A 20296-nucleotide genomic window follows, 5' to 3' on the forward strand; every position below is an offset into this window, starting at 1 on the left:
CACACCCAGAACGCCCAAGGTAGGCTGGTGTCACGTTGCAAAGCCAAGGACGAGAGTCCCACGAGCAAGTTTGTCTGGCTCCTGGCTCCCTGACTCCTGGTCTCCCGCCTGCAGCCCCTCTCGGGCATCGTTTCACTCTTCAGTATGATTGGTGAATCTACCGTCTCTAGATTACCATTGTCCTGCAATAACATCTCGTCCCTGGACACGAATAAGCCCACCGACCACAAAGTCATCACACGCCTCCGAGTCCCCTCGCTCTTCAGGTCCTGCCTGTGCTGACCCTGGTGTTGGAGAAGCCCTTTCTTGGTCGGGCTCGGTGAGTTTGGTCTGCGTCTCCGGCCGGCCTCAGGAGCATGACAGCAGATGGGGTGGGCGTCAACATGCGAGTGTCACCGCCATCCTGACCGGTCAAAACAAGTTCACGCAATGAGTGCGGACATTGCCCGCCCCTGAGCACGGATTCAACCCAGGACCCCCGGCGCATTCAGCCGGCCCCCGATGGGAAAGCCGACGGGTTGCCCAGTCTATCCTTCAAGGGAGGCGGCATCATGGCGTTGCGATAGATTCGGTCAGTGCCACGTCAACAGCCAAGTGCGACAAGATGCGAGCGTGGCTGGCATCCGAGAAACGCCCGCCTAGCTGCGTCCTCTCGTACGTCCTTGCGTCGTTTTCTGCGTGTCGAGTTGATGGGGGGCCAAGTGGAAGCTCACCCCTGGCGGCGGTGCGATGACTGGCCGTTCGGCTTGCAATGGATTGGAACCCGAGGAGGCTCTCGCCCCAGCTCTGGTGCATCACTCATGCGGTAGGGCTCCAGCTGCGCCGGTGAGCTCGAGTGTCACGCCCAAGTGGGCTGTACTGGTTCCTTCATTACGTTGAAGCCGTACTCCCTTGGCAACAGCGGCCTACCAGTTGAGCAAGGCCATGAGAATCTGCTGCTTTGACGCGCGCAACTACAGACATACCTGCCAGCCTTGTCGCCCAAGCCGAGCAGCAATCAGTGTTGAGACCGTTGCGACCAATCTGATGATTTAACATGCCCCGAGATGCCTTTTTTCGTCTCAGCCCGTTCCTCTCCCAGCCCGTCAAGATCCGCCAGCAGCCAGGTCAGGCCTGGTAAAAGACCTCCTCCATGGGCTTCCACCAGCCGGGCTCGCCGGCCTCGGAGCTGGTTGCGCCCTCGACCAGGCTCTCCTGGAAGCTGTCCGTCATCTTCCACCACTCGCGCACCTTTGGGTTCTCGGCCATGCGCTGCATGTCGCCTGCGTAGTCATAGCCGATGTACTTGAAGGAGGCGAACAGCAGGCTCGACTTGTCGTCGAACCAGATGCTATCTGTTGACGGGCCAGGGCGTCAGTTAGCCCCTTGTTATGTCTGCAGCGGCGACACCGAGGAGAGCGAGAGTCAATCGAGGAAAGGGATGGGCTGGGTGCGTGGAGAGGACTTGGTGCAGGAGACAAGTTGCCCCACGCAACCTGGGAAAGGGAAAGCAGAATCAGGGTTTGCCATTGCGACGGGAAACAAGGACTTTCTGGCGCGCGCGCGACTCACAATCCTCAAGGCCGCAGTCCTTGATCTGCTTGGCCACCTCGGGCCAGATGCGGGCGTGGCACGCCTTGTACTCGGCGACGCGCTCCGGCCTCAGCCGAACCACCTGTGCGAATCGTCGACCCGGGTTTCTCCTGCGCGCCGAGGCGCCCGCGTCCACATGCGCGCCCGGCGGCGACTGCGGCGGCTCCAACGTCGGCTCCTGGGGCTGCCACATGGCAAGGTTCCGCGACGAGCCGCGCGAAAGATCAGGGGTGGTGGTTAGGTTGGACACTGGCCGAGGCGACTAGTCGGTCGGCGTCGAGGCGCGGAGTGAGCTCGGGACACACAGGTTAGGTGATGGGACGGCGTCGACAATGGAGACGGAGAGAGAGAGAGAGACAGAGAGAAGACAGAGAGAAGACAGAGAGAAGACAGAGAGAAGACAGAGAGAAGACAGAGAGAAGACAGAGAGAAGACAGGGAGAAGACAGGGAGAAGACAGAGACAGAGAGAGAGAGCAGTTGGGAGCAGCAGCCGTCAGCCTTCTCCGCCTCGTGTGGTCTCTCGCCTGGCGCGCGGTCCTTGGTTCCGAGGCGACTTGCAGGGACGAAGCGCAGCTGTGGGTAGAAGCACGGTTCCCCTCCTCTCAGCGCTGACGTTGCGGCGTTTTGCGTCCCCCTCAACCCCCCCTCCTTTGCGAGATGCGGAGGGAGGCGAGTACCCCAGGCAAGCCGGGCAGGAATTCCCCCGCGCTGGGTCGGAAGGGGCGGGAACGTGTTGGGCGGTCGAGGTGCAGCAGAGGATCCAGCCAGAGCTGGCCCGCCAGCCACGCGCGAGAGGGGCCATGTGCATGCATTATTGGCCGGCAGCAGGCGATGCACATCTTTTTTTGGCGTGCACTGGGGAAACTCAAAAGTCTTGTCGGGGCCGAGCGAGGCGTGAATGCTCGGCGTTGCCCGAGTCCAAGTGCCCAAGCAGCCAAATCATCGTGTCAGGTCCGTGAGCTCTGCTCGGGTCGCCGAGCAAATTGCGTATCCTCAACCTCGAATGCATCCACACGAGCCGCTTATACATACTGTATTAAATAATACCTCCACAGACGCAAGCACAAGCACAAGCACAAGGCACAAGGCACAAGCACTACAACCTACTTACTTACCCCTTAGTTACCAAGCACAACGCAATGCCGGCATGTCCTCGTTTCGTCATCATGCTCCAACGACAAAAGCAATGTCACTTTGCCCTCGCTCCTCTAGAGACGGCAACGCCTACAACCACAGACCACCCAACGGCCCGCCCAACGAAACGAAGCCAAGTGTATCCGACGTGCATGGCTTCGGCAGTTGTGCCGCCCTGCCTGTCGAACAGCTCAACTTATCAACATCACCATGCACAGACGACCATGCATACATGCACATTGTCGCTATCCGTCGGCCCACACCGGGCAAATCATCACGAAGCCGACCAGCAGGAACGCTAGGAAATAATCTTTCTGTCCTAAAAAAGGAATGTAGTGCCGTGTCCACGCGCAGCTCATCAACGACAGTGAAAAAGCCAACCGCGCGCGCCGCAGAGGTCAAGGAGCGAATGCGATATCCAAGGCTCGGCCCCAGAGACAAGCCTCAGGACATCTGCCCTGCCGCCGCCCCGGTGCTGTCTTGGACCACCGGATGTAGCCACAAGCCCGATCGATGCTTTGTACAACCGCGTGTCGCAGACTGCCTGAACCCCTCCGTTTCTATGAAATATGAACTGTGCCAACCTTCCGCCGTCCGCGACCTTCATCTCGTCCAACCGGCCCGGGGTCCCATCCTCCACCTAGTTCTTCGACTCGTCGTCTTTGTACTCGGGTGGCACGTCCTCGGCATCCACTTCCTCGATGAGACCGACCTTCTCGACGTCGGCCGCCTGCTGGCGCGACGAGTGCTTCTTGCGGCACCCGCCGGCCTTCTTGGTGCGCTTGTTCCTGACGAGCCTGGTGAGGCGAATGGCGACGCTGCACAGGACCATGGCGAGGCTGGAACGTTTGTCAGCATGAGGAAAGCGGCGTGCGCCTTCAGGGGTGAAACGTACACTGCGACACCGACACCAGCCGTGATGCCCATGAGGACGGGCAGGAAGATGTGCGAGGCAATGTTCTTGACAAGCAGACGCCAGTTGTGACGGTGGCCGTGACGCTCCTCGCCATCGTGGCCGGGGCGGTCGCCGTGCGTGGGAGCGGCGTCCGCGCTCTCCTGCTGAGGTTCGCCCTTGTGGAAGCCGGGGTTGTGTTGGCCCTTGTGCTTCCGCCCGCCGACGCAGCCCTTGAATGACTCGAAAGCCTTTGAGAATTCCAGGCTCAGGTCCTGGACTCGGCACCACACGGAGCTGCACTTGACGTCGGTCGCCTTCTCGACGTCGACGCTCGAAATGGCGAGGTCCTCGGTGATGGCTCGGATGAGTTCGACCTTGACAGCGGGGACGCCTTCGACGAACTGGCCGCCGACTTCGATGACTCTGAGCTTGACGCTGATGAGTTGCATCTGCTGGTAGGCGTCCATGGCCACGGGCTCCACGACCAGGCTATACCCCAGCCTCTTTGCCTTTTCCTGCCCATTCTCCTTGACGAGGGTGGCCGTGAGGTCGCCGCCCCAAGGATCGGCGTTGGGGTAGAGCTCAAAGCCGTTGAGCTTCAGCTTGGCGCCCTCCTCGACGGCAAAGTCGAGCTGCAGATGGCTATCGCGGCCCTTGCATTGCGGGCAGGGGACGCTGACGCTCTGGGCCTGGAGGCTGTCGGCCAGCCCAAACGACTCGGACTCGACGGGGAGCGCCGTAACGATGCCGTTGAGGATGTCGCGGTCGGCCTCGGAGATCTCGGGGACAATGACGAAGGCAGCAGCCGTGGCCGCGAAGGCGAGGGGCTTGAGCAACATGGCGATGGCTTTCATGCGACTCGCAGTCGAGTGGTTTCTCAACGTAAAGAAAAGGGAAACAAAAGGGATCAATCGGGTGATGAAAGTGTGCGAGTTGTTTGGTTGTAGGATAAAGTCTTCTCCTCGGGAGATGACGATGGAGGAGCAAAGAATGGCGCAGAGGGGCGAGGGAATTGCCCTTTGTATCCCGGAAAGTACATGTACGAGAGGGCGACTCACGCTCCCTGGGGGCGCTGCCGGTGGCGTCTCAGAGGCATTGGATCCACCCCGACCCTGACTCCTGGGCCGGGGGACGCGCGCGCCTCCTGCAATGCAGCGTCAGAGGGCGCCCAAGTCGCGCCCTAACAGCCCTGCTCCAAAGTTTCCCGACAGTCTCGATACCGCTCTACACCCGCAGCCCTTGCCAGGGAACCTTCAGACACCCTCTTTTGTTTGTGCTGGGCTGAAACCCTGCATGTACAAAGCGGTTTATCGCATCCATCACCGCATTCGCTGACAGAGTACCCATAATCAACGGCCTCGTGTTGCCTACAGTTCAAAACAGCAAAAAAAGATAACTACCTTAGCTACCTCGGGCTCCTGGATCCGTCTGCATGCCGCAGGTACCGACCGACCTATCGATGCATCTCGACGGTACTGGAGGTACTAACTTATACCTCTGCCCAGTCTAGCACCGGGTCTCATTCCTTTGCATTGCTGCATTGGGAAGGCTTCGCCACGTTAATGCCTCGCATCCATGCCATCGGCTACGTACCTCGACTTATTACTGCCTGTGCGAAGCGGCACTGTCAAGGACATTCATGCACCATGCCTCTAATTACTCTTGATGCTTCAATCCCTTTCTGCAAAGTACCGACCGACGACTGTACGGAGTGCGCCGCTCAAGGCAAAACCTCGTTACTAATCCCTCCCGACGGCTGTCCACCCATGGCTGCCCTAAGCAGCGGGCCTTCTTCAGTCCATTACAGCAGCATAGCCTTGAGCCTTCCAACAATCTTGCTGACCCATCTCGACTGCTCCTGCACCCCGCTCATGATGCCATGGCCGAGTTCCGTCACGTTCTGGCGACGGTGCGCCGGCGAGTCTCCGCCCCACGGATAGTTCGGGTTGCCGGGCAATCGTGTCTCCGACGTGGAGCCGCCACGAAGCAGCTCCTGCGACTCCAAGGCCGCTTCTCTTTTCGTCACCGATGTCCCAAAGGTTGTCGGCTGCGGGAACGACGAGCCTGCTAAAGCGTATTTGTCAGTCAACCTTCCGCGTTCTCCTCTGGGCGACGCCTTACTTGTCCATGTCGTCGACATACCCTTGGCGTCCGACTCGCTGTCGCGGCACCTCGAAGATGCGCAGCCTCCAGAGGCCGCCGTCGCAGTCGTCCAACTGGCCGCTGTCGCCACGCCGGCGCACTGGGTCATTGTCGTCATGCCCGACACGATTGCAGTACAGGAAGCCGTGCCCTCACGGCCCTCCGAGGATGAGTACGGATGTGGCAATCCCTCTGTGCACGTCGTGTCAGCTTGCATGCTGGTGCTCCAGCTATTGCTTCTCCCCGTCGTCTCATCTGCCCCGTCAGTTGAGCCGTCATCTGCCGGCACGCCTTCGCCATCTCCGGAAGAGGCCGTAGAGCTTGTGGCCGTTGACCGCGCCGACGTTGCACTGGTTGGACCGACCGTAACAGTCGTAAGAATCTCAGTGGTACCCGATCGCAAAGTTAAAGTAACCTTTGTGAGGATGACTCGCGTGAGGCTTATTGTCCCTGATGCTACTCTGGTGGTGCCTATCCGCGATACCGAGCTCGACAAGTTCGTCGTCCGCGTGTCTGTGGTACTTGAAAGCCACGACGTATTGTCTTGAGTGCTGCCTGGTCTTGTCGACGATTGGGCGGTCGGCTCCACAGGGTCTCCGGCAGACACGGTCGCTTTATTCCACAATGTCGATTGCGACCTTTCTGCAGTTGTGGAATCCGGGACTTGCGTCAGCGTCAAGACGATGCTTCTCGTCAGGGTCTTGACGCCTGTCGCATTGTCCGTGCCCACTCTGGTGCTATTGGACCAGGTCGACGGCGCACCGGTCGTCCAAGCCGTCCCCCCCATGGTTGGTCGCGACATTGTCGAATTCCACGACAGCGGGAAATGTGCCGAGCTGCTCCCAGGGGCCCAGGTTGAACCGTGCTCGAGCCCAGACGATGCAGTTGTGGCCGGCTTGGACGATGCGGGGGGTGTATACGTGATCGTCCTGGTTTGAACCCGGGAGCTACCGACCGCCCAATGTGTGCTTAAGGTGGCGTCTGACGCTGTTGACAATGGCGGACCACTGCTCGACCATGAAGAGGTTATGGATGGTGCGCTCGAATCGGCCCCGACACCTGTGCGAGTGCTGTCGACGTCGGTGCTGCTGACAGAACTAGTTTCTGCCGAGGAGCCAATCCTGAGCGTCAATGTCTTCACGACCGTTTCCAAGGATCCGTGCTGAGCGTCGTTGGAAGTCCAGGAACCCCCCACAGTAGATACGATCGTCCGCGTGATCCACGACCCCGAAGTAGAGTTGCGATACGGTGCCGACCTGCTCCCGTTCCCAGAACTGACAGTAGTCCAGCCTGCACTCGGACCGCTTGTTGTAATGGGTGGTTTAGCGCTGTCGCTCTCCTGCGGCTCGCCAGACGTGGTGGGGGCGCCACTGGGACTTCGTGTTGAATCTGTAGAAGCCGGGGTCGAGACTCTAGGAAAGGGAGATTTTGGAGAGGTATAGGTGTAGGTATCCGAGGTCAAATTGGTGCTAGGAACAAACGATGACGATTGATAGGTAGCTTCGGTGAGGCTTGAGGAGAGCGTCATGGACGAAGATCCAGAGGCCGTCGTTGACGTCGAGGCGATGGAGGCACTTGAGTCCGAATCTGGGGGGGTGCTCGAAGCTGAGAGTTCCGAGCTGGAGGAGCGTACAATTATCGACGTTATGGATAGCGTTATGACCGTATCTGTTGGAGATGCCGATGCCGTCCTCCCGGGCGTGGTTTTCGTATCTTCTCCCGTCTCCGCTGCGAGATTTGAACTGGTCCACATGGACGAGTCTCGACTTCCCGTTGCAGAAGTTGATCCTTTGTCTTGCTCGGAAGATGTAGACGGCGTCTTGACAAGTGTAGAGGTCAACGTGATGAAGCGAATCGACGACGAGGGCAGGCTACTGGCTGGTGTGCCTGTTGCCGAGGATGAGATCCAGATTGAAGAGTTGTACGTGGATGTTGTCACCGCGGTTGAAAAGAGCGACTCCGACTCCGTTTGTCTTGTTGTGGACAAGATACTTGAATCGTCGAATAGCGAGCTCGATGTCGGCGTCGTGGAGTCACCCCCCGTCAAGGTGAAAGAGCTTGTCAAGGTTGAAGCACTGGAACTGGACAGAACAGAGGTGCTGAAAGATTCTACTGAGCCCGTCATGGTTGTGGACGGCCTATCAGAGCTTGGAGTGGCCGCGTTGCTCGTGGCTGGCGTAGACCCTGGTTCTCCGTGCTGCGTTCCAGAAAGCGCGGTTCCGCTTACCACTGTGGTACTGACCAGAGAAGAAAGGGAGCGTAGCGGAGGGCTAGTGCCTGGGACTGACGACGACGAAAGCACGCTGGAGCTTGAAGCCTCTGGGCTCAACGAGCTAGAGGCGCGAGAGAGTGTTTCGTCCGGAGTCGCCGCAGACTCAGTAATGGATATTACACGAGTCACTGTCAACAGGATTGTGCTTCCAACAGCCGATGACGACGGCAATGCAGACGTTTCAGGCGTAGCCGTGTTGATAGAAGTCCAGGAATCAAGGTGAGACGGTTCGCTTGACATGCCGCTCGTTGCGGACGATTCTCCTGTGAGAGATTCCAAGGAAGAAGGGATGAGTGTCGTGGAACTCGGCGCCGACGACTCAGTTGTCTGCGGCGTAGAAGACGAGGAGCGTCCGCCAGTGAGCATGGCTGAAGTCTCTGCCAGAACCGTCGATGATGCCAGGCTTGAAGCCTGTGAACTCTCCCTTGTTGTCTCTGACAGGCTTGGAGCTTGCGAAGCGGTCACCGACGTCGTCATCCATGGAGCCGTGGAACTGGAATCTTCAAAGGGCACGGTTGTGTCCGAAGTAACTGTGACAGATGAGATACTTGTAGGCCCCGAAGTGGTTGATCCGTTGCTTGAAGATCCCGCAGACTCACTGCCGGTCCTTTGCGCGGCAGCTGACGCAGTTGACCGGTCCGTTGAATCATCTGAAGAGGCATCTAGAGATAGAATAAGCTTCCACGCATCTAAGCAGACCTGTATCCAACTCACACTCGCTCGAGGCCGAGGTGAAAACGGAGATAGACGTCACGGCTGCATAGGGAGGCGGAGAGTCGTAGGCGTAGCTCGGCTGAGTGTAGTATTGAGGCAAGGTGCCGGGAGATTCCAACCGATGACTATCCTGGCCCTCCGGTCGCGAGCCGGCATCAGGCTGTCGGTTGCCATGATGGGCGATGACGGTAGAAAGGCAGAAGCATAGGAGAAGTGTCGACAAGAGGCAGAACGAAGGGGCCAAATGCCCCATGATGACAGGTGATATTGAGCTGCCATGGATCAGCACGTGTATGTTTTTTGCCCAGCACCTCGCACTTACCTGTTCCCTAGTGATGATTTTGACGATCGATATCCAAGGGCAAACGGCGAGAATAACGAATGTATCCGTCAGACAAGGACGGCGTTTGTTTGAAGGGATGTTGCCCTGGCGTCGGAGGCGAGCTGTCTCCAAAGTATAGGAGGATAAGATGTAAAGGTCGGAGACGGAAGAAATGATGCCAGGCGCAACGATGGAGAAGAGATGAGGAGAAAGGATATTCTGCAAGGAAAGAGTGCAAATGGTGAAGGAGGATGAGGAGAAGGGAGAAAAAGAAGATGCGAAAAATGTGGGAGCAAAAAGAGGGTGTGCCGGCTTTTCACGTGTTGGGGGAGGGAAAGGAAAGTGCGAGGCAGCCAGACTGCTTGAGCGTCGAGGGCTGCCTGATAAGCCGCCAGCTGTCAAGCAAGTACCAAGAACACACTCCAGCCCGCCCTCTGTCGAGCACTGCCGAAGTTTGCTGCCTCGAGGCTTCTGTCACTTCATCGACCGAACTGCTGCAAACCGGAGGCCTCGCCTCGTTTCCCGGGTGAGACGAACGAGGGACGAAGTGCCTTGCTGTTGCGGCTGTTGCACCCGAGGAGGAGCAGGGCAAGCCCGGGTCGAAGGAGCAACAGCTGCTGGATGCTTTCCCGCCACCGGGCTGATCCAAGACTGGGGAAAGGGGTGGCGTGGCTGCCACTGGGACTTCTTCGAGGCCGTTGACGATGGAAGGCATTTATGCGGCACCAGTTCGCTCGAACATGCCGAGCCGATGGAGGGCAACACCTCGCCAGCGACTTGGCAGATTTGTCCGTGATACAAAGTGGTGGTGGTCTGGGGCGGTTGAATGAAATGAAAGGGGGAGCCGATGAACCCCTTCCCTCCTCTCTCGTCATCGAACCCGAGTCGACCTGGTATGGCGGTGCCAGTATAGCCCCTTGATTATCATGAGCTTAGAGCAAGCTTTGAGATCCAGACAAGCCGGTTGCATACCGGCCCTCGCCTCTTCTAGGTCAATCCAGTCTGATACATCTCTTTTTGGCTTATACGGACAGTATGGGAGGCTTTGACTCTATGAAAACTCCGGCAGATGATTCCGAGCAACAGTGCCTTGTTGGCTACCGATTCCTGCCTTCAAATGCCGAGGTGTGTGTCATGCCGTCGACATGTCTCAACGACAGGCCACCACCTTTGTCTCGAGGCCTAGCAGAGAAGATACGGCGCGACTTGTCGTCTAGTGAAGCGTGTCTGTCACGGTCTGTGGCACAGGCTGATGCATACAGGCTGCTCGGAGCCGTCGTGTACCACCCCCAACCGACATTGTGCGACGGCTCACAAACACAGCACCAGCTCTGACTCGGCGAGAATCCCAGCTGTCAGTCCTCATACCAAAGTCTTGTCCCTTCAAGCCCCTGTCTTTGCACGACTTTGTGCGGTTCGTGGTAGTTTGCTGGGCAAAACCAAACTTCTGGCCGCTTCCGCCTTGAAGACAGGACCTGTCAGCAAGACAAAGACTTATAATACGCGTTAATAGCACCTCTAATGAGGGTGCCCCTGTTTTGCCTGGTATACCGGTTTTTTGCCAGTTTGACAGGCCCCGATTCGATTCAGGAGCAAAGTGTGGCTGTTCACGCAATGTAATTTGAAATTTGCTCAACTAAAGACATGCATAAGAGTCGTCGTGAAAGCTCGGTCGTTGTTTAGTCATGATGGTGTGCACGCATGCAAGTCCGCTTCCTTCCAGAATATCATCTCACTTAACGGCCGGTTCGCCTGGCGCGCTCGACGAGCGACAGCTGGCTCTCAACATCCTGCTTCTGTGATCTGGAGAATAGCGGCACTTGGAAGTTTTCCACCCCAAATGTTCAGAGTTGCCTCTACCAGTTCTCCCCCCTGGGTGGTTGTTGATGCAATCGCTTACTCAACCTTCTTCGCCGCCTCTCTCAACGTCGGGGCAGTGTCATCAGTCATGGACGTGTCGAGCGCCTCGATGTCGGCAGCCCAGAGCGCCGCCCCAACTTCGCCTGTTAGCTGTCTCGGAGCAAATGAAAGGTAAGTGGGAGGTCTCCTACCTGTGTTTGTGAAGGTGAAGAAGAACGAGGCCAGCGGGACCATCTCGAGCAAGGTGGCAACGAGCCCAAACCTGGACGAGAGACATTAGCCAACAGAAATTGGCGGCTTGACCGCTCACGACGAGTATGGACGAGCTTGGGACCTACGCTGTGTAGGGGCCAATGTGCTTGCCAAGCCACTCCGATCGTTGAAACCTCGACCACTTCTTGAGTTGGAAGTACTGTCATGACATCATTGTTAGCAGGTTGTTGACGTCATCTGATGTCGTGCAGCAAACTGACCCGGTCGTGAACCAGTCGGCCACGATTGCGCCCTTGGTGAATGTCAGAAAATGCTGCTCGCCCCAAGGTTTAGTATCCAAGGGGAGAAGCAAACCTTGCAGGAAGATGAAGATGGCCGTGCCGACGACGGGGATAAAGTTCAAGGGAAGATACATGACGTATCGGACGAGGGCCTTTGGGCTGAAGCGCTCAAAGGGGCTCTTGAGGATCTTGCCCAGCCTCTGCATGGGCTCGGATCCCGACTTGATCTCACGGCCCTCGCGGACCACGTTTGTGGCGTTTCTGGCGACAAGGGTGCCGTCGAAAGTGTCGAGGATGGCATCCTGGAGGATCCAGTTGCGGGAGATGATGTTGACAATGGTGGAGCTCTCGTTGAGGACCAGGAGGACGGTGGTGACGACGGCGAGGGGCCCGTTGACAAAGACGAGGACGGCGAGCTGGGGCAGATAGGTAAAGGCAAACATTCCGCCGATGACGGCGGCGGAGAGGGAGAGGTAAGGCCCGATGCGGGAAACGAAGGGCTTCCAGAGGGAGCGGTGGGTGAAGAAGTAGATGATGCCCTGAGATGGATGCCGGTCAGCTCTTTTCTTTGGTTATGGCATGATGAGATGGATGGCCACCTTGACGGGGTAGAGGTAAGCCCGGCTCTTGAGGGCATCAAGGGCGACGGCCCTGGCCTTGTCGTAGTCCTCCTTACTGCGAGGCCATGTCAGAAGAAGAGCGTGCCACAATGCTGGGTGGGAGAAGGCTTACAGGACCTCCTGGGCCTTCCCGCTCACCGAGCCGACGACGCGGCTCCTGCTGGACTTTGCGCCCGACGTCTCACCGGGCGCGTTGAGCTCGGCCATGGTCGATCAGTCAAGTGCTTGGAGTCGGGCAAGGTGTCGGGTAATGAAATGTGTGCGACTCGAGTTGAAGAAGCTGTGCAGCTGCAACAAGTGAAGTTGTGGCTTCGAAGGGCTGTTGAGAAGGGAGTCTTCACCTTCGCGAAGGTGTCGTCATAGAGGTATGCAGGAACTACCTTGGTACCTACCCACCACGTGAAGCCAGGTAGATACCTAGGTACCTAGGTAGGTACGTACTGTACGTACAGGGAGGTGCTTCGTGCATGTTCAGTTGTCTCAAAGAAGTGACTTTATTTTCTTGACAGAAACACGATGCGGAGACTCGCTTCATCCCATCACGAGGAAATGCGCGGGCAAGATCGAGCTTGGGTTTCTTGATTGAGGTGGATGGTGTATGGTGCAGCGTGGGCATCGACGCATCCGGCCTGATATGTCGTCCAGCGAGTCGTCAGTCGGCCCAGGCTTCCTGCTGGCTGCATCTGCCTACCCTGCATCTCCCGTTTCCATGTCTTGACAGCATGAACCTCTGGGCTGCGATTGTGTCCTGATGGACAATCGTACAGCTGCTTCTTGAGCCCGACTACATCTCGTCATGCAACGGAAGTTCTCTGCAATTCCGGGCCAAGCCAAGGTGGGAGGGGATAGTGCGGCCAGAGATGGTAAATGACTTCCGAATGCGGACGCTCGCTTCAACTTGGTATTCTGGGCCTTCTAGCCTCGACAAGACCTCGACAAGACAGACAGACTTGTAGCTACCATGCCAACTACAGCCTCATATCCTCTCGTCTAGGCATTCCATTTACTCTTCATCATGGAGCAACTATTCATCCCCAACACAATGCCGCCGCGCACGCTCAAGGCCGCTCCAGCCGACCTTCTCAGGGCCAGCCTCGACGAGATGCTCAACAGGCTGCCGCCCAAGGAGAAGTACGACGTCGCCGAGCTCGGAGGTCTCGTGTACGGTCCGACCGGCGCCGCCTATCTTCTCCTCCAGATGTCTGCCCGTCACCCAGACCTGCGGCCACGGGGCCAGGATCTGCTCTTCTGGGCCAAAAGGTACCTTGACGGAGACCGTGGCATCCTCGTCTTGCGCGATGGAAGAGGTGGCATCCTCTGCGAGAAGCTTGCCTTCGCCGCTGTTCGGGCCTGCGTCTCAAAGGAGCAGAGCCACGTGAGAACCCTGCTGGAAGACATACCGCCCTTCCTCGAACCGGCCGCGACCAAGGACGACGAGCGCTTCCCAGCCGAATGGGTATACGGCAGGGCCGGGGCCTTGTATATCCTCCGAATGGTGCGCCACTGGGTCCCCGACAGCGCCAGCCTGCTCGACGCTCCCATATATGAGCTTGCCCAGCGAACAATGGACATGGATGACGATGGCCAGGGCCACTGGCTCTACCAGGGGGTTCGGTGTTTAGGCGCAGCCCACGGCGATGTCGGAAACATTGCCCAGATCGTGCTCAGCGTCCCCTGCATGGCTCCTCAACTGGCCGATACACTGCGGGAGCTTCTGGACCTGCAGACCCCCGAGGGAAACTGGCTACAGACGAGCAAAGTCCAGGCCGCGGCAAACAAGGGCCCAAGTCAAGTCCAGTTCTGCCACGGCGCCCCGGGTTTCATCTACGCACTCCAGGCCCTGCGGCCGCATTTCCCCCATCTCCAGGATCGCATCGACAGTGCCATTGAGAGGGGACGCAAGCTGGTCTGGAGCGAAGGGCTTCTCAAGAAGGAGCCGAGCCTCTGCCACGGCCTCTTTGGAAACGGACTGTAAGCTTATCAGGTTTGTCAGTGTCATGGCTGTAGGGTTAACCAGCGAAGCAGAGTCCTTGCCAAAGGCCCGCAGCGAGAGCACTTCCTGGCGCAGGCGACGCCCGAAGCCCTTGAAGAGTCGAGAAAGGACGACGCCACGATGTTCGAGCCCGCTCACTATGGCAGTGAGCTGTCGGCCGTGATGGGGTACTGGCCCAGTGCAGCTTGGGCGTGGTCGGTGTGCGAGGAGCATGAGCCGGGCTTGATTCTCTTCACCGACGTTTAGCGACCGCCCATCGAGTCCATGGCCGTTGGATGGTGAGCTAGGGGTTCTGCCCACCGCGTCTGGTCCAAGTCTGCTACTGCTTGAACCGCGTCAGGGTCTGGTGCAACTGTAGGTTTGCGCTACGGGCAAAAGCAGCTCCGTGACGGCACCGCCACCCGGCCTGCAGGCACAAACGGGGACAACAGGGCTGTCAGCTGTATTTCGTGGCCGGCGATTCGACACGAAGAAGACTTTACCTCGGAAGTCTGTGGGGCGCCTCGGCGTCGACGAGCCGCGCACCGTCATTCGCCCGGCCGGCCGTTTGTGTCTAGCTTGTGGACATGACTCGGCGGAACCCGCTGAAGCCTCGTCGGCGGCACATGAGGTGCCGATTTTTCTCTCTCCTTTTCTTCTCTGGTTGGTCGGCGAGGACTAGGGTGAATCTCGACGGCCTACATGCGGCTGTTGGTGCCCGAGCATGCGGCACTAGAAGCGTGGCCAAGTGGGACAGGTCCGGATCTTGGCGACAGGGCAAGGCGTTTGACACGAGGCGAAGAATAACGGGTATGAGGACACAGTAGCGGAGCTTGAGATGCCGTCATACTGTGGTGGTGAAGAGCATGGCTCGGGAGACAATGATGTCATTCAGGGCAGCGTCTGATGAAGAACGGGGTCGTCGTGGGGTCACGGAGGCGTCAATTCCACGATCAAGACGTCATTTCTCTTGGGTCCTGAAAGTTTAAGTAGTCAAAGGCCGACCAAGAGATCCAACAGCCACGGCAAGGAAACAGGAATGGTTGCGTGCATGGCGGGAATGAAGCGCCCCCCGAGGTGGGCATGGACGTGCTGCATGGCGAGACGGAGACACCATTTATTCTTGCTTACTATTTATCAATTTTTGTCCAATATTTTTTATTATAAATTTTTACCCATCATATTTCAACGCCCATGTCATATTTCTTCTTTCCTTTTCATCTGTTTATTTGTTTTCAATGCTCCTCTCATTTGCCGCCCGGGTGGGCCCCCGGGGTGGATTGCCGAGGCTCAACCAGGGGCCGTATTCCGGGGATTTTAATCACGGGAGGTTAGGTTGAGCTGCATCGTCGACAGCACATGGATGCAAGGTGGGGAGGGGGGGGCGTGTTGGCGTGTGCGCGACAAGAGAGCTGCTTCTCCTGCACAGGGACGAGGGCAGATGCCGTCCGATGAAGCAGCACCTTGCAGCAAAGAGGAGTCGGATACGGGGGGGACGTGGAATTAACATCGGGAACAAGCTGGCCCGCCTCGGAGACTGTCCGTAAGGGGACCATGCCCACCCTCAACCATGGGGCGAGAGATATGATGTCGGTACTGTCCTGTAAGTAGGCATTGAGGCACAGGGAACAGGCTTCTGAGGGGCGACGCGGCCAATCGGCGACGATGGGTGATCTCGACACAGCCTTGGGGCCTTGGCGAGGGAGGCAGAAGCGGGAATCGAGCGTTTAAGCGTGGCATTGTATAAGATATGACGGGGGATGATGCAGGCCGCGATGGGGAATTCCCGCAAGGAGACAGCGCTCACGAGGTCGGGAGTGGAAACTGTTGGACCCCCGCGAGACGGGAGTGTGTCGGGGACAAAGACCGAGCGAGTCCTGGTGGAGAATTATTAACCGGGGGCACAGAGGAGAGGGAATACCTGTGTTTCTCGGTAGGTGTGCGTGGGTGTTTTCCCAAGGCCCTGCTAGCTTCTGCCCAACGCTGGCGGGCTGACGAGTGAAGCAGCCGCGGAAAAGCCAGGCAGAGGAGGGCCCCGTCGCTTCGCTTCTTCTCGGATCGTGCCCGTTGCACATGAATGCGACGGGGCGGCGGGCTGACCAGACCAAGCCCTCGCCGGCACCGGCTCGGCTCGGCCCCACCGAGGACCCGCTCCTGGCCAGCATCCATCGGAGCTCCGCAAAAACGCTCCGTACTGGCCCGTGACACGTCCCTGCCAGGTATGGCATGTCCCATGTCCTGCCTGCATCATGCACGCGGCTGAGGGTGAGGGAGAGAGGGTCAGACAATGACCAACGTGCATGCAGAGGCGGCAACCATCAACACAAGGCAAAAAAGCCATGCGAGTGAGACGGAGGCCCGGCTTCCAGAAGGCCGGCAGAAGAAGAGCAAGCCTCCGGTTTGCGGACCCCGGCAGTTCGTGCCGCGCTGGTCCCCCTTGCACAGATTCGTCGCTGGGGGGCGCCGGGGCGATGGCCGTGGCTGCTGCTGCTGCTGCTGTCCAAAGTGCCGTGCATGCGTCCACTCGCGCTATCGGACGGGGTTCTCTCGGCGGTCGGGAGGGCGGCTTTCGGGCTGCTCCTTGGAAGTGACTCTCAGGGCTGCCGAGCCATCCATGAGAAGGGCAGGTGTGTCTGTCCACGCAACATATCTTTGGCCAAGGAGCATGCCATGGTGGACGAACGCGGCAGAGGAGAGGGAAGGGGAAAGCTAAATTCAGGGGGGAGAAGCCTCCTTTTATGCCCGGGCAAGCAGCACGGGCAATTCGCCCTCAACCTTCAGAGAAGCCAAAAGGGTTCTTAGCCACACTCAACCTTTGACCACCAGACGCACCCCGAGAGGCAAAACGATGCCATTCCGGCGAATACTCCAGGCTTGGCCTCCACGGACAGCGGCGGCAGCCTTACGGCACGCATAGAATGCCATGTGCGTCGAGATATATTTACCCGACACGTGCATAGATTATGCGAGCCCGTGAATGGCGGCGGCAAGGCGTCGCGTCGCATGGGGGTCGTGGTTCATCAGGGCTGATAGGAGAAGAGGCAGCGTTATCTTTCTCACGTCTTGATCAATCTCAACCCTCCCGCAGCAGGCAGAGATGGATCGCCGCCCCTCCGCCCCATTCCGCCTCGTGAGATTTATTCCCGAATATATCCGGGCCAGTGATTCCCGTCGATGGAATCATCTCAAACTCCGGCAAGTGTCGACGCTGTGAGACGCAACCAAGTGTTCTGGCGAGGCATCTCTTCTTCTTGCCCTTCTCTTTCCCGTGACTTGCTGCAGTACTAACCTGCCTTTTCTATCTTCATATTCTCTCTTCTCGTTTCTCACGCCCTTGTTCTTGCTCGCCTTGTTCCTTGGCCCCATTTCCGTTCAAGGCCCGGCCGGGGTGGGGGCCCGGAGCGCCGTTGACGGTTTTGGAGACTTGTGCTGCTGCCTGTTGATCCATTACTAAAAATGGACTGCAGGCTCTCGCTCCTCCGACGGTCATCTTCTTCTTCTTCTTCCTCGTCGAAACAGATAGGCCAAGCAGGGAGGCAGAGCTTACTTGCAGCAACGCGCCTCTTCGGCGAAGGCTCGGAGAGCATCGCATCCGTCTGATAGCCAAAGCTCCCGTCCACTGTACCCATGTGCCGAGTGCGGATACAGAAGACTGCTTGCAGGGATTGCCCTCCTCACCACCCAGCAGGCATGTGAGCTGTCGATGCATCGGAGACCAGTGTCGCCCTCAACCCCCGGGCCCGACCGAGGCAAATGGAAGGCGAACCGAGGCCCAGACGGTACATATTACCAAGCGTCTGTTCTGCTGCCGCGGACGCGTGTTTGGGAGAGAGATGGGGGCAAACAAGAGGCTTCCCGGCGTGGGCGCGCTCGGCTAGCCTTGATAGAGTCGCTTGCTCCCCATCCTACCTAACCCAAAGGTTATCATACAGTAGTCAACCTGCACCCTTGGCGTCCATGGACAAATGCAGTATCTTGTAACTCGACTAATAAATAGATATGCGGCCCCCCCTCCCTCATGAAACGTGGGTGGGCTTGCTCTGCCCAAGGCCGCGTACATGGCGCGCGGCACGTCCTTCCGGGGGGGCGGAACGTGTGCGCCTTGGGCCCCTTGTCTTCGGCATTTATTCCTCTTGGGTGTTTCTTTTCTTTTGGCCTTGCCAAAAACAAAACCCGGACACCCACATCTCGGCACCCTGTCAAAGTCCCGGTCCGCGGACTTTGGGTCTGGTCAGTGTCGGCCCTAAGAGATGTCCGGGGAGGGGGCAACTCCACCTAGGATGTGCGTCACTCGGCCCCAGGGCAGGGAAAAGTCCGTCTGGGCCATGGCCACGCCGAGGGGTGTTTGTAGGCGAGGTACGGATACAGAGGGGGCTGTAGGCGGTACTTGGAGGAGACGGGTTTGCCTCTATTAGCTCATCTTGGTTGAAGTGGTTAAATGGTTAACTTGAAGCCTTTTTCAGGCTTTGGACGCCGCTTTCATTCAGATGCCCCTGGCTTTGCTCTTGTTCTTGTTGCCTCTCTCTGTCTCTTCTCTCTCCATGATCTTGTCATCGTCGCCTCTCGGAGGCTTCTTCCGTCTATTCACGGGACAACGAAGCCCGGCCAAGCCCAAAAGTCTCTCCAACACCCTCCCGAGAGATATTCCCCGACAAGGCACGCAGCTGACTTGGTGATTGGGCGCCGGGGAAGGGGATACGATCATGGTTTCTTAAGCCTGAGCCAAAAAGGGCGGGGGAGGGCCATGAGGCGCCAGCCCTGTGGCTGGCAGCTAGGCCGTCTAGCCACGAAAGCGATGCCGGCTGCTAGGAGAGGATGGGGTTGGTAGGTTTGGACTACTATGCGCGGCGAGGACTTTCCAATCCAAGGTAGCTGATTCGGCAGCAACTTTGGCCGGCCAAGGGCACAAGGGCGCGGCTGTAATAGAGTTCCACCACGTTTGCAGCCTTTGCAACAGACGGCTTTAGACGCTCTTGTCTCGCAACCAAACTGCATGGCCAGGGAAAAAAAAAACCGAATTCATCCATGCCTTTACAAGCAGGGTACGGGAAGCTCCAATCTCTAACCTCGATCTAATCTACGGAGCATAAGCCGGCAGTGGCACACTTAGCCGCAAGCCATGGCATGAGCCGTAGCCGCGAAGCTGCCCATCCGTTACCCATCCCACCTTGTCCACGATGGGCGGTCCGCGAAGCTGATGAGTGATGACAAGCCGAAGCAAGAGGAATCATGTAACATGATTGACTGTGATGAGATCAACCACGCATCGTGGGGAGACGGCGGCGTGTGGGCGATGTTCCCCTTCTCCGCGCCGCCCCCTCGCGCTCCTCTTCGCAGCCAGAAAGGCAATGGAGAGATCCATGGCCCGTCTTGGTCATGGACATGGCAACTTTCTTTTTCGGTTGCGATCCAAACCTTGGGCTCCAGAGGGTGCCCGCTGAAGCTAGCAAACAGAGTAGGCCGACGCCTAGCCGGGCCCACGACGCAGCGGCAACCAAAAGTGCGTGCAGCATGGCCTTTTTTGGTTTTTAATTTTTATCTTATCGCGTTATCCTGCCCTACGGCTTGACGCTGGCGAGGCTAATGCCGTCTGCGTCGGTGGTTTGGCATAAGACAGGCGAGGAAAGGATGGATAGACGATGGATCGGGCCACCACGCCACCACCATATGCATTATCCCGTCACTGCCAAGCTGTACCCCAACCCTGCATGTGTTTCAATTCTGTCGGACAGAATTTTCATCCATGAGGAATAGAGAGAGGGTTCCTCCTTGGCCTCTGTTCCTGTTTCAACCTGCCCCACGACGAGGGAACAAACGTGGCGCGCCCGTCCTTGTGCGTTGCATGGAGTAATCATGCATGCAAGCCTTTGCCCATTCGTAGGCGTAGAAGCGCTCGAGACAAGGAGAGAAAGAAGGCCTTGATCCCATGGCATGCAATGTGGCCAATCTCTCGCAGTCGAGGCTGGTCACGTTTTTTGCCTTTCACGTCTCTACTGTAAGTTACCAACTTCTTAGAAGGCGGCAATGCAACAAGGTGAATAGCCGCCGCATTCACCGCGCCGTCTTCTGCTAGGCGGGAAGCTAACCGCGCGTGGCATTTTGGCCACCGTTTGCATCCCCGATTGAATTTTGCCCTGGAGCCGCTAACAGGCTGGTATCCTGCCTCGTCCGGCCCTGTGGACAAGACAGAGCAGCCATTAGGATCGTGGAACACCTGGTGGGAGCTTTCCGCTCTCCGATGACGCCCTGCACGCCTCTGTGTGACTGACAGAGCTCGGCGCCGTCATCGGCAACGGGG

At 58.0% G+C, this 20296-nt stretch overlaps 6 protein-coding genes across 6 annotated transcripts; 2 read left to right on the forward strand and 4 right to left on the reverse strand.

The window, feature by feature from the left end:
- Window positions 1–1107: 1107 nt before the first annotated feature.
- Window positions 1108–1765, reverse strand: HRG_04529 (l-rhamnose mutarotase domain-containing protein; the record flags this gene model as incomplete). The annotated part of the gene is made up of 2 exons (XM_044863000.1): window positions 1108–1334; window positions 1552–1765. The coding sequence occupies 2 exons, from the start codon at window positions 1763–1765 to the stop codon at window positions 1108–1110; spliced, it is 441 nt and encodes a 146-aa protein (XP_044721614.1).
- A 1582-nt stretch (window positions 1766–3347) lies between these two features.
- On the reverse strand, window positions 3348–4441 carry HRG_04530 (uncharacterized protein; the record flags this gene model as incomplete). Its single annotated transcript, XM_044863001.1, has 2 exons — window positions 3348–3546; window positions 3603–4441. The coding sequence occupies 2 exons, from the start codon at window positions 4439–4441 to the stop codon at window positions 3348–3350; spliced, it is 1038 nt and encodes a 345-aa protein (XP_044721615.1).
- Window positions 4442–7270: 2829 nt separating this feature from the next.
- On the forward strand, window positions 7271–8239 carry HRG_04531 (uncharacterized protein; the record flags this gene model as incomplete). Its single annotated transcript, XM_044863002.1, has 1 exon — window positions 7271–8239. The coding sequence occupies one exon, from the start codon at window positions 7271–7273 to the stop codon at window positions 8237–8239; it is 969 nt and encodes a 322-aa protein (XP_044721616.1).
- A 96-nt stretch (window positions 8240–8335) lies between these two features.
- On the reverse strand, window positions 8336–8678 carry HRG_04532 (uncharacterized protein; the record flags this gene model as incomplete). The annotated part of the gene is made up of 2 exons (XM_044863003.1): window positions 8336–8509; window positions 8616–8678. 2 exons carry the CDS (start codon window positions 8676–8678, stop codon window positions 8336–8338), a joined length of 237 nt encoding a protein of 78 aa, XP_044721617.1.
- Window positions 8679–10788: 2110 nt separating this feature from the next.
- On the reverse strand, window positions 10789–12233 carry HRG_04533 (etoposide-induced protein 2.4 (EI24) domain-containing protein; the record flags this gene model as incomplete). The annotated part of the gene is made up of 8 exons (XM_044863004.1): window positions 10789–10855; window positions 10953–11049; window positions 11104–11174; window positions 11251–11324; window positions 11386–11417; window positions 11480–11945; window positions 12006–12081; window positions 12139–12233. 8 exons carry the CDS (start codon window positions 12231–12233, stop codon window positions 10789–10791), a joined length of 978 nt encoding a protein of 325 aa, XP_044721618.1.
- An 808-nt stretch (window positions 12234–13041) lies between these two features.
- HRG_04534 (lanthionine synthetase c-like protein) lies at window positions 13042–14265 on the forward strand (the record flags this gene model as incomplete). Its single annotated transcript, XM_044863005.1, has 2 exons — window positions 13042–13997; window positions 14052–14265. 2 exons carry the CDS (start codon window positions 13042–13044, stop codon window positions 14263–14265), a joined length of 1170 nt encoding a protein of 389 aa, XP_044721619.1.
- Between the last annotated feature and the right edge of the window lie 6031 nt (window positions 14266–20296).

Source organism: Hirsutella rhossiliensis, assembly GCF_020360975.1.
Source record: "Hirsutella rhossiliensis strain HR02 chromosome Unknown scaffold00004, whole genome shotgun sequence".
Lineage (NCBI taxonomy): Eukaryota > Fungi > Ascomycota > Sordariomycetes > Hypocreales > Ophiocordycipitaceae > Hirsutella > Hirsutella rhossiliensis.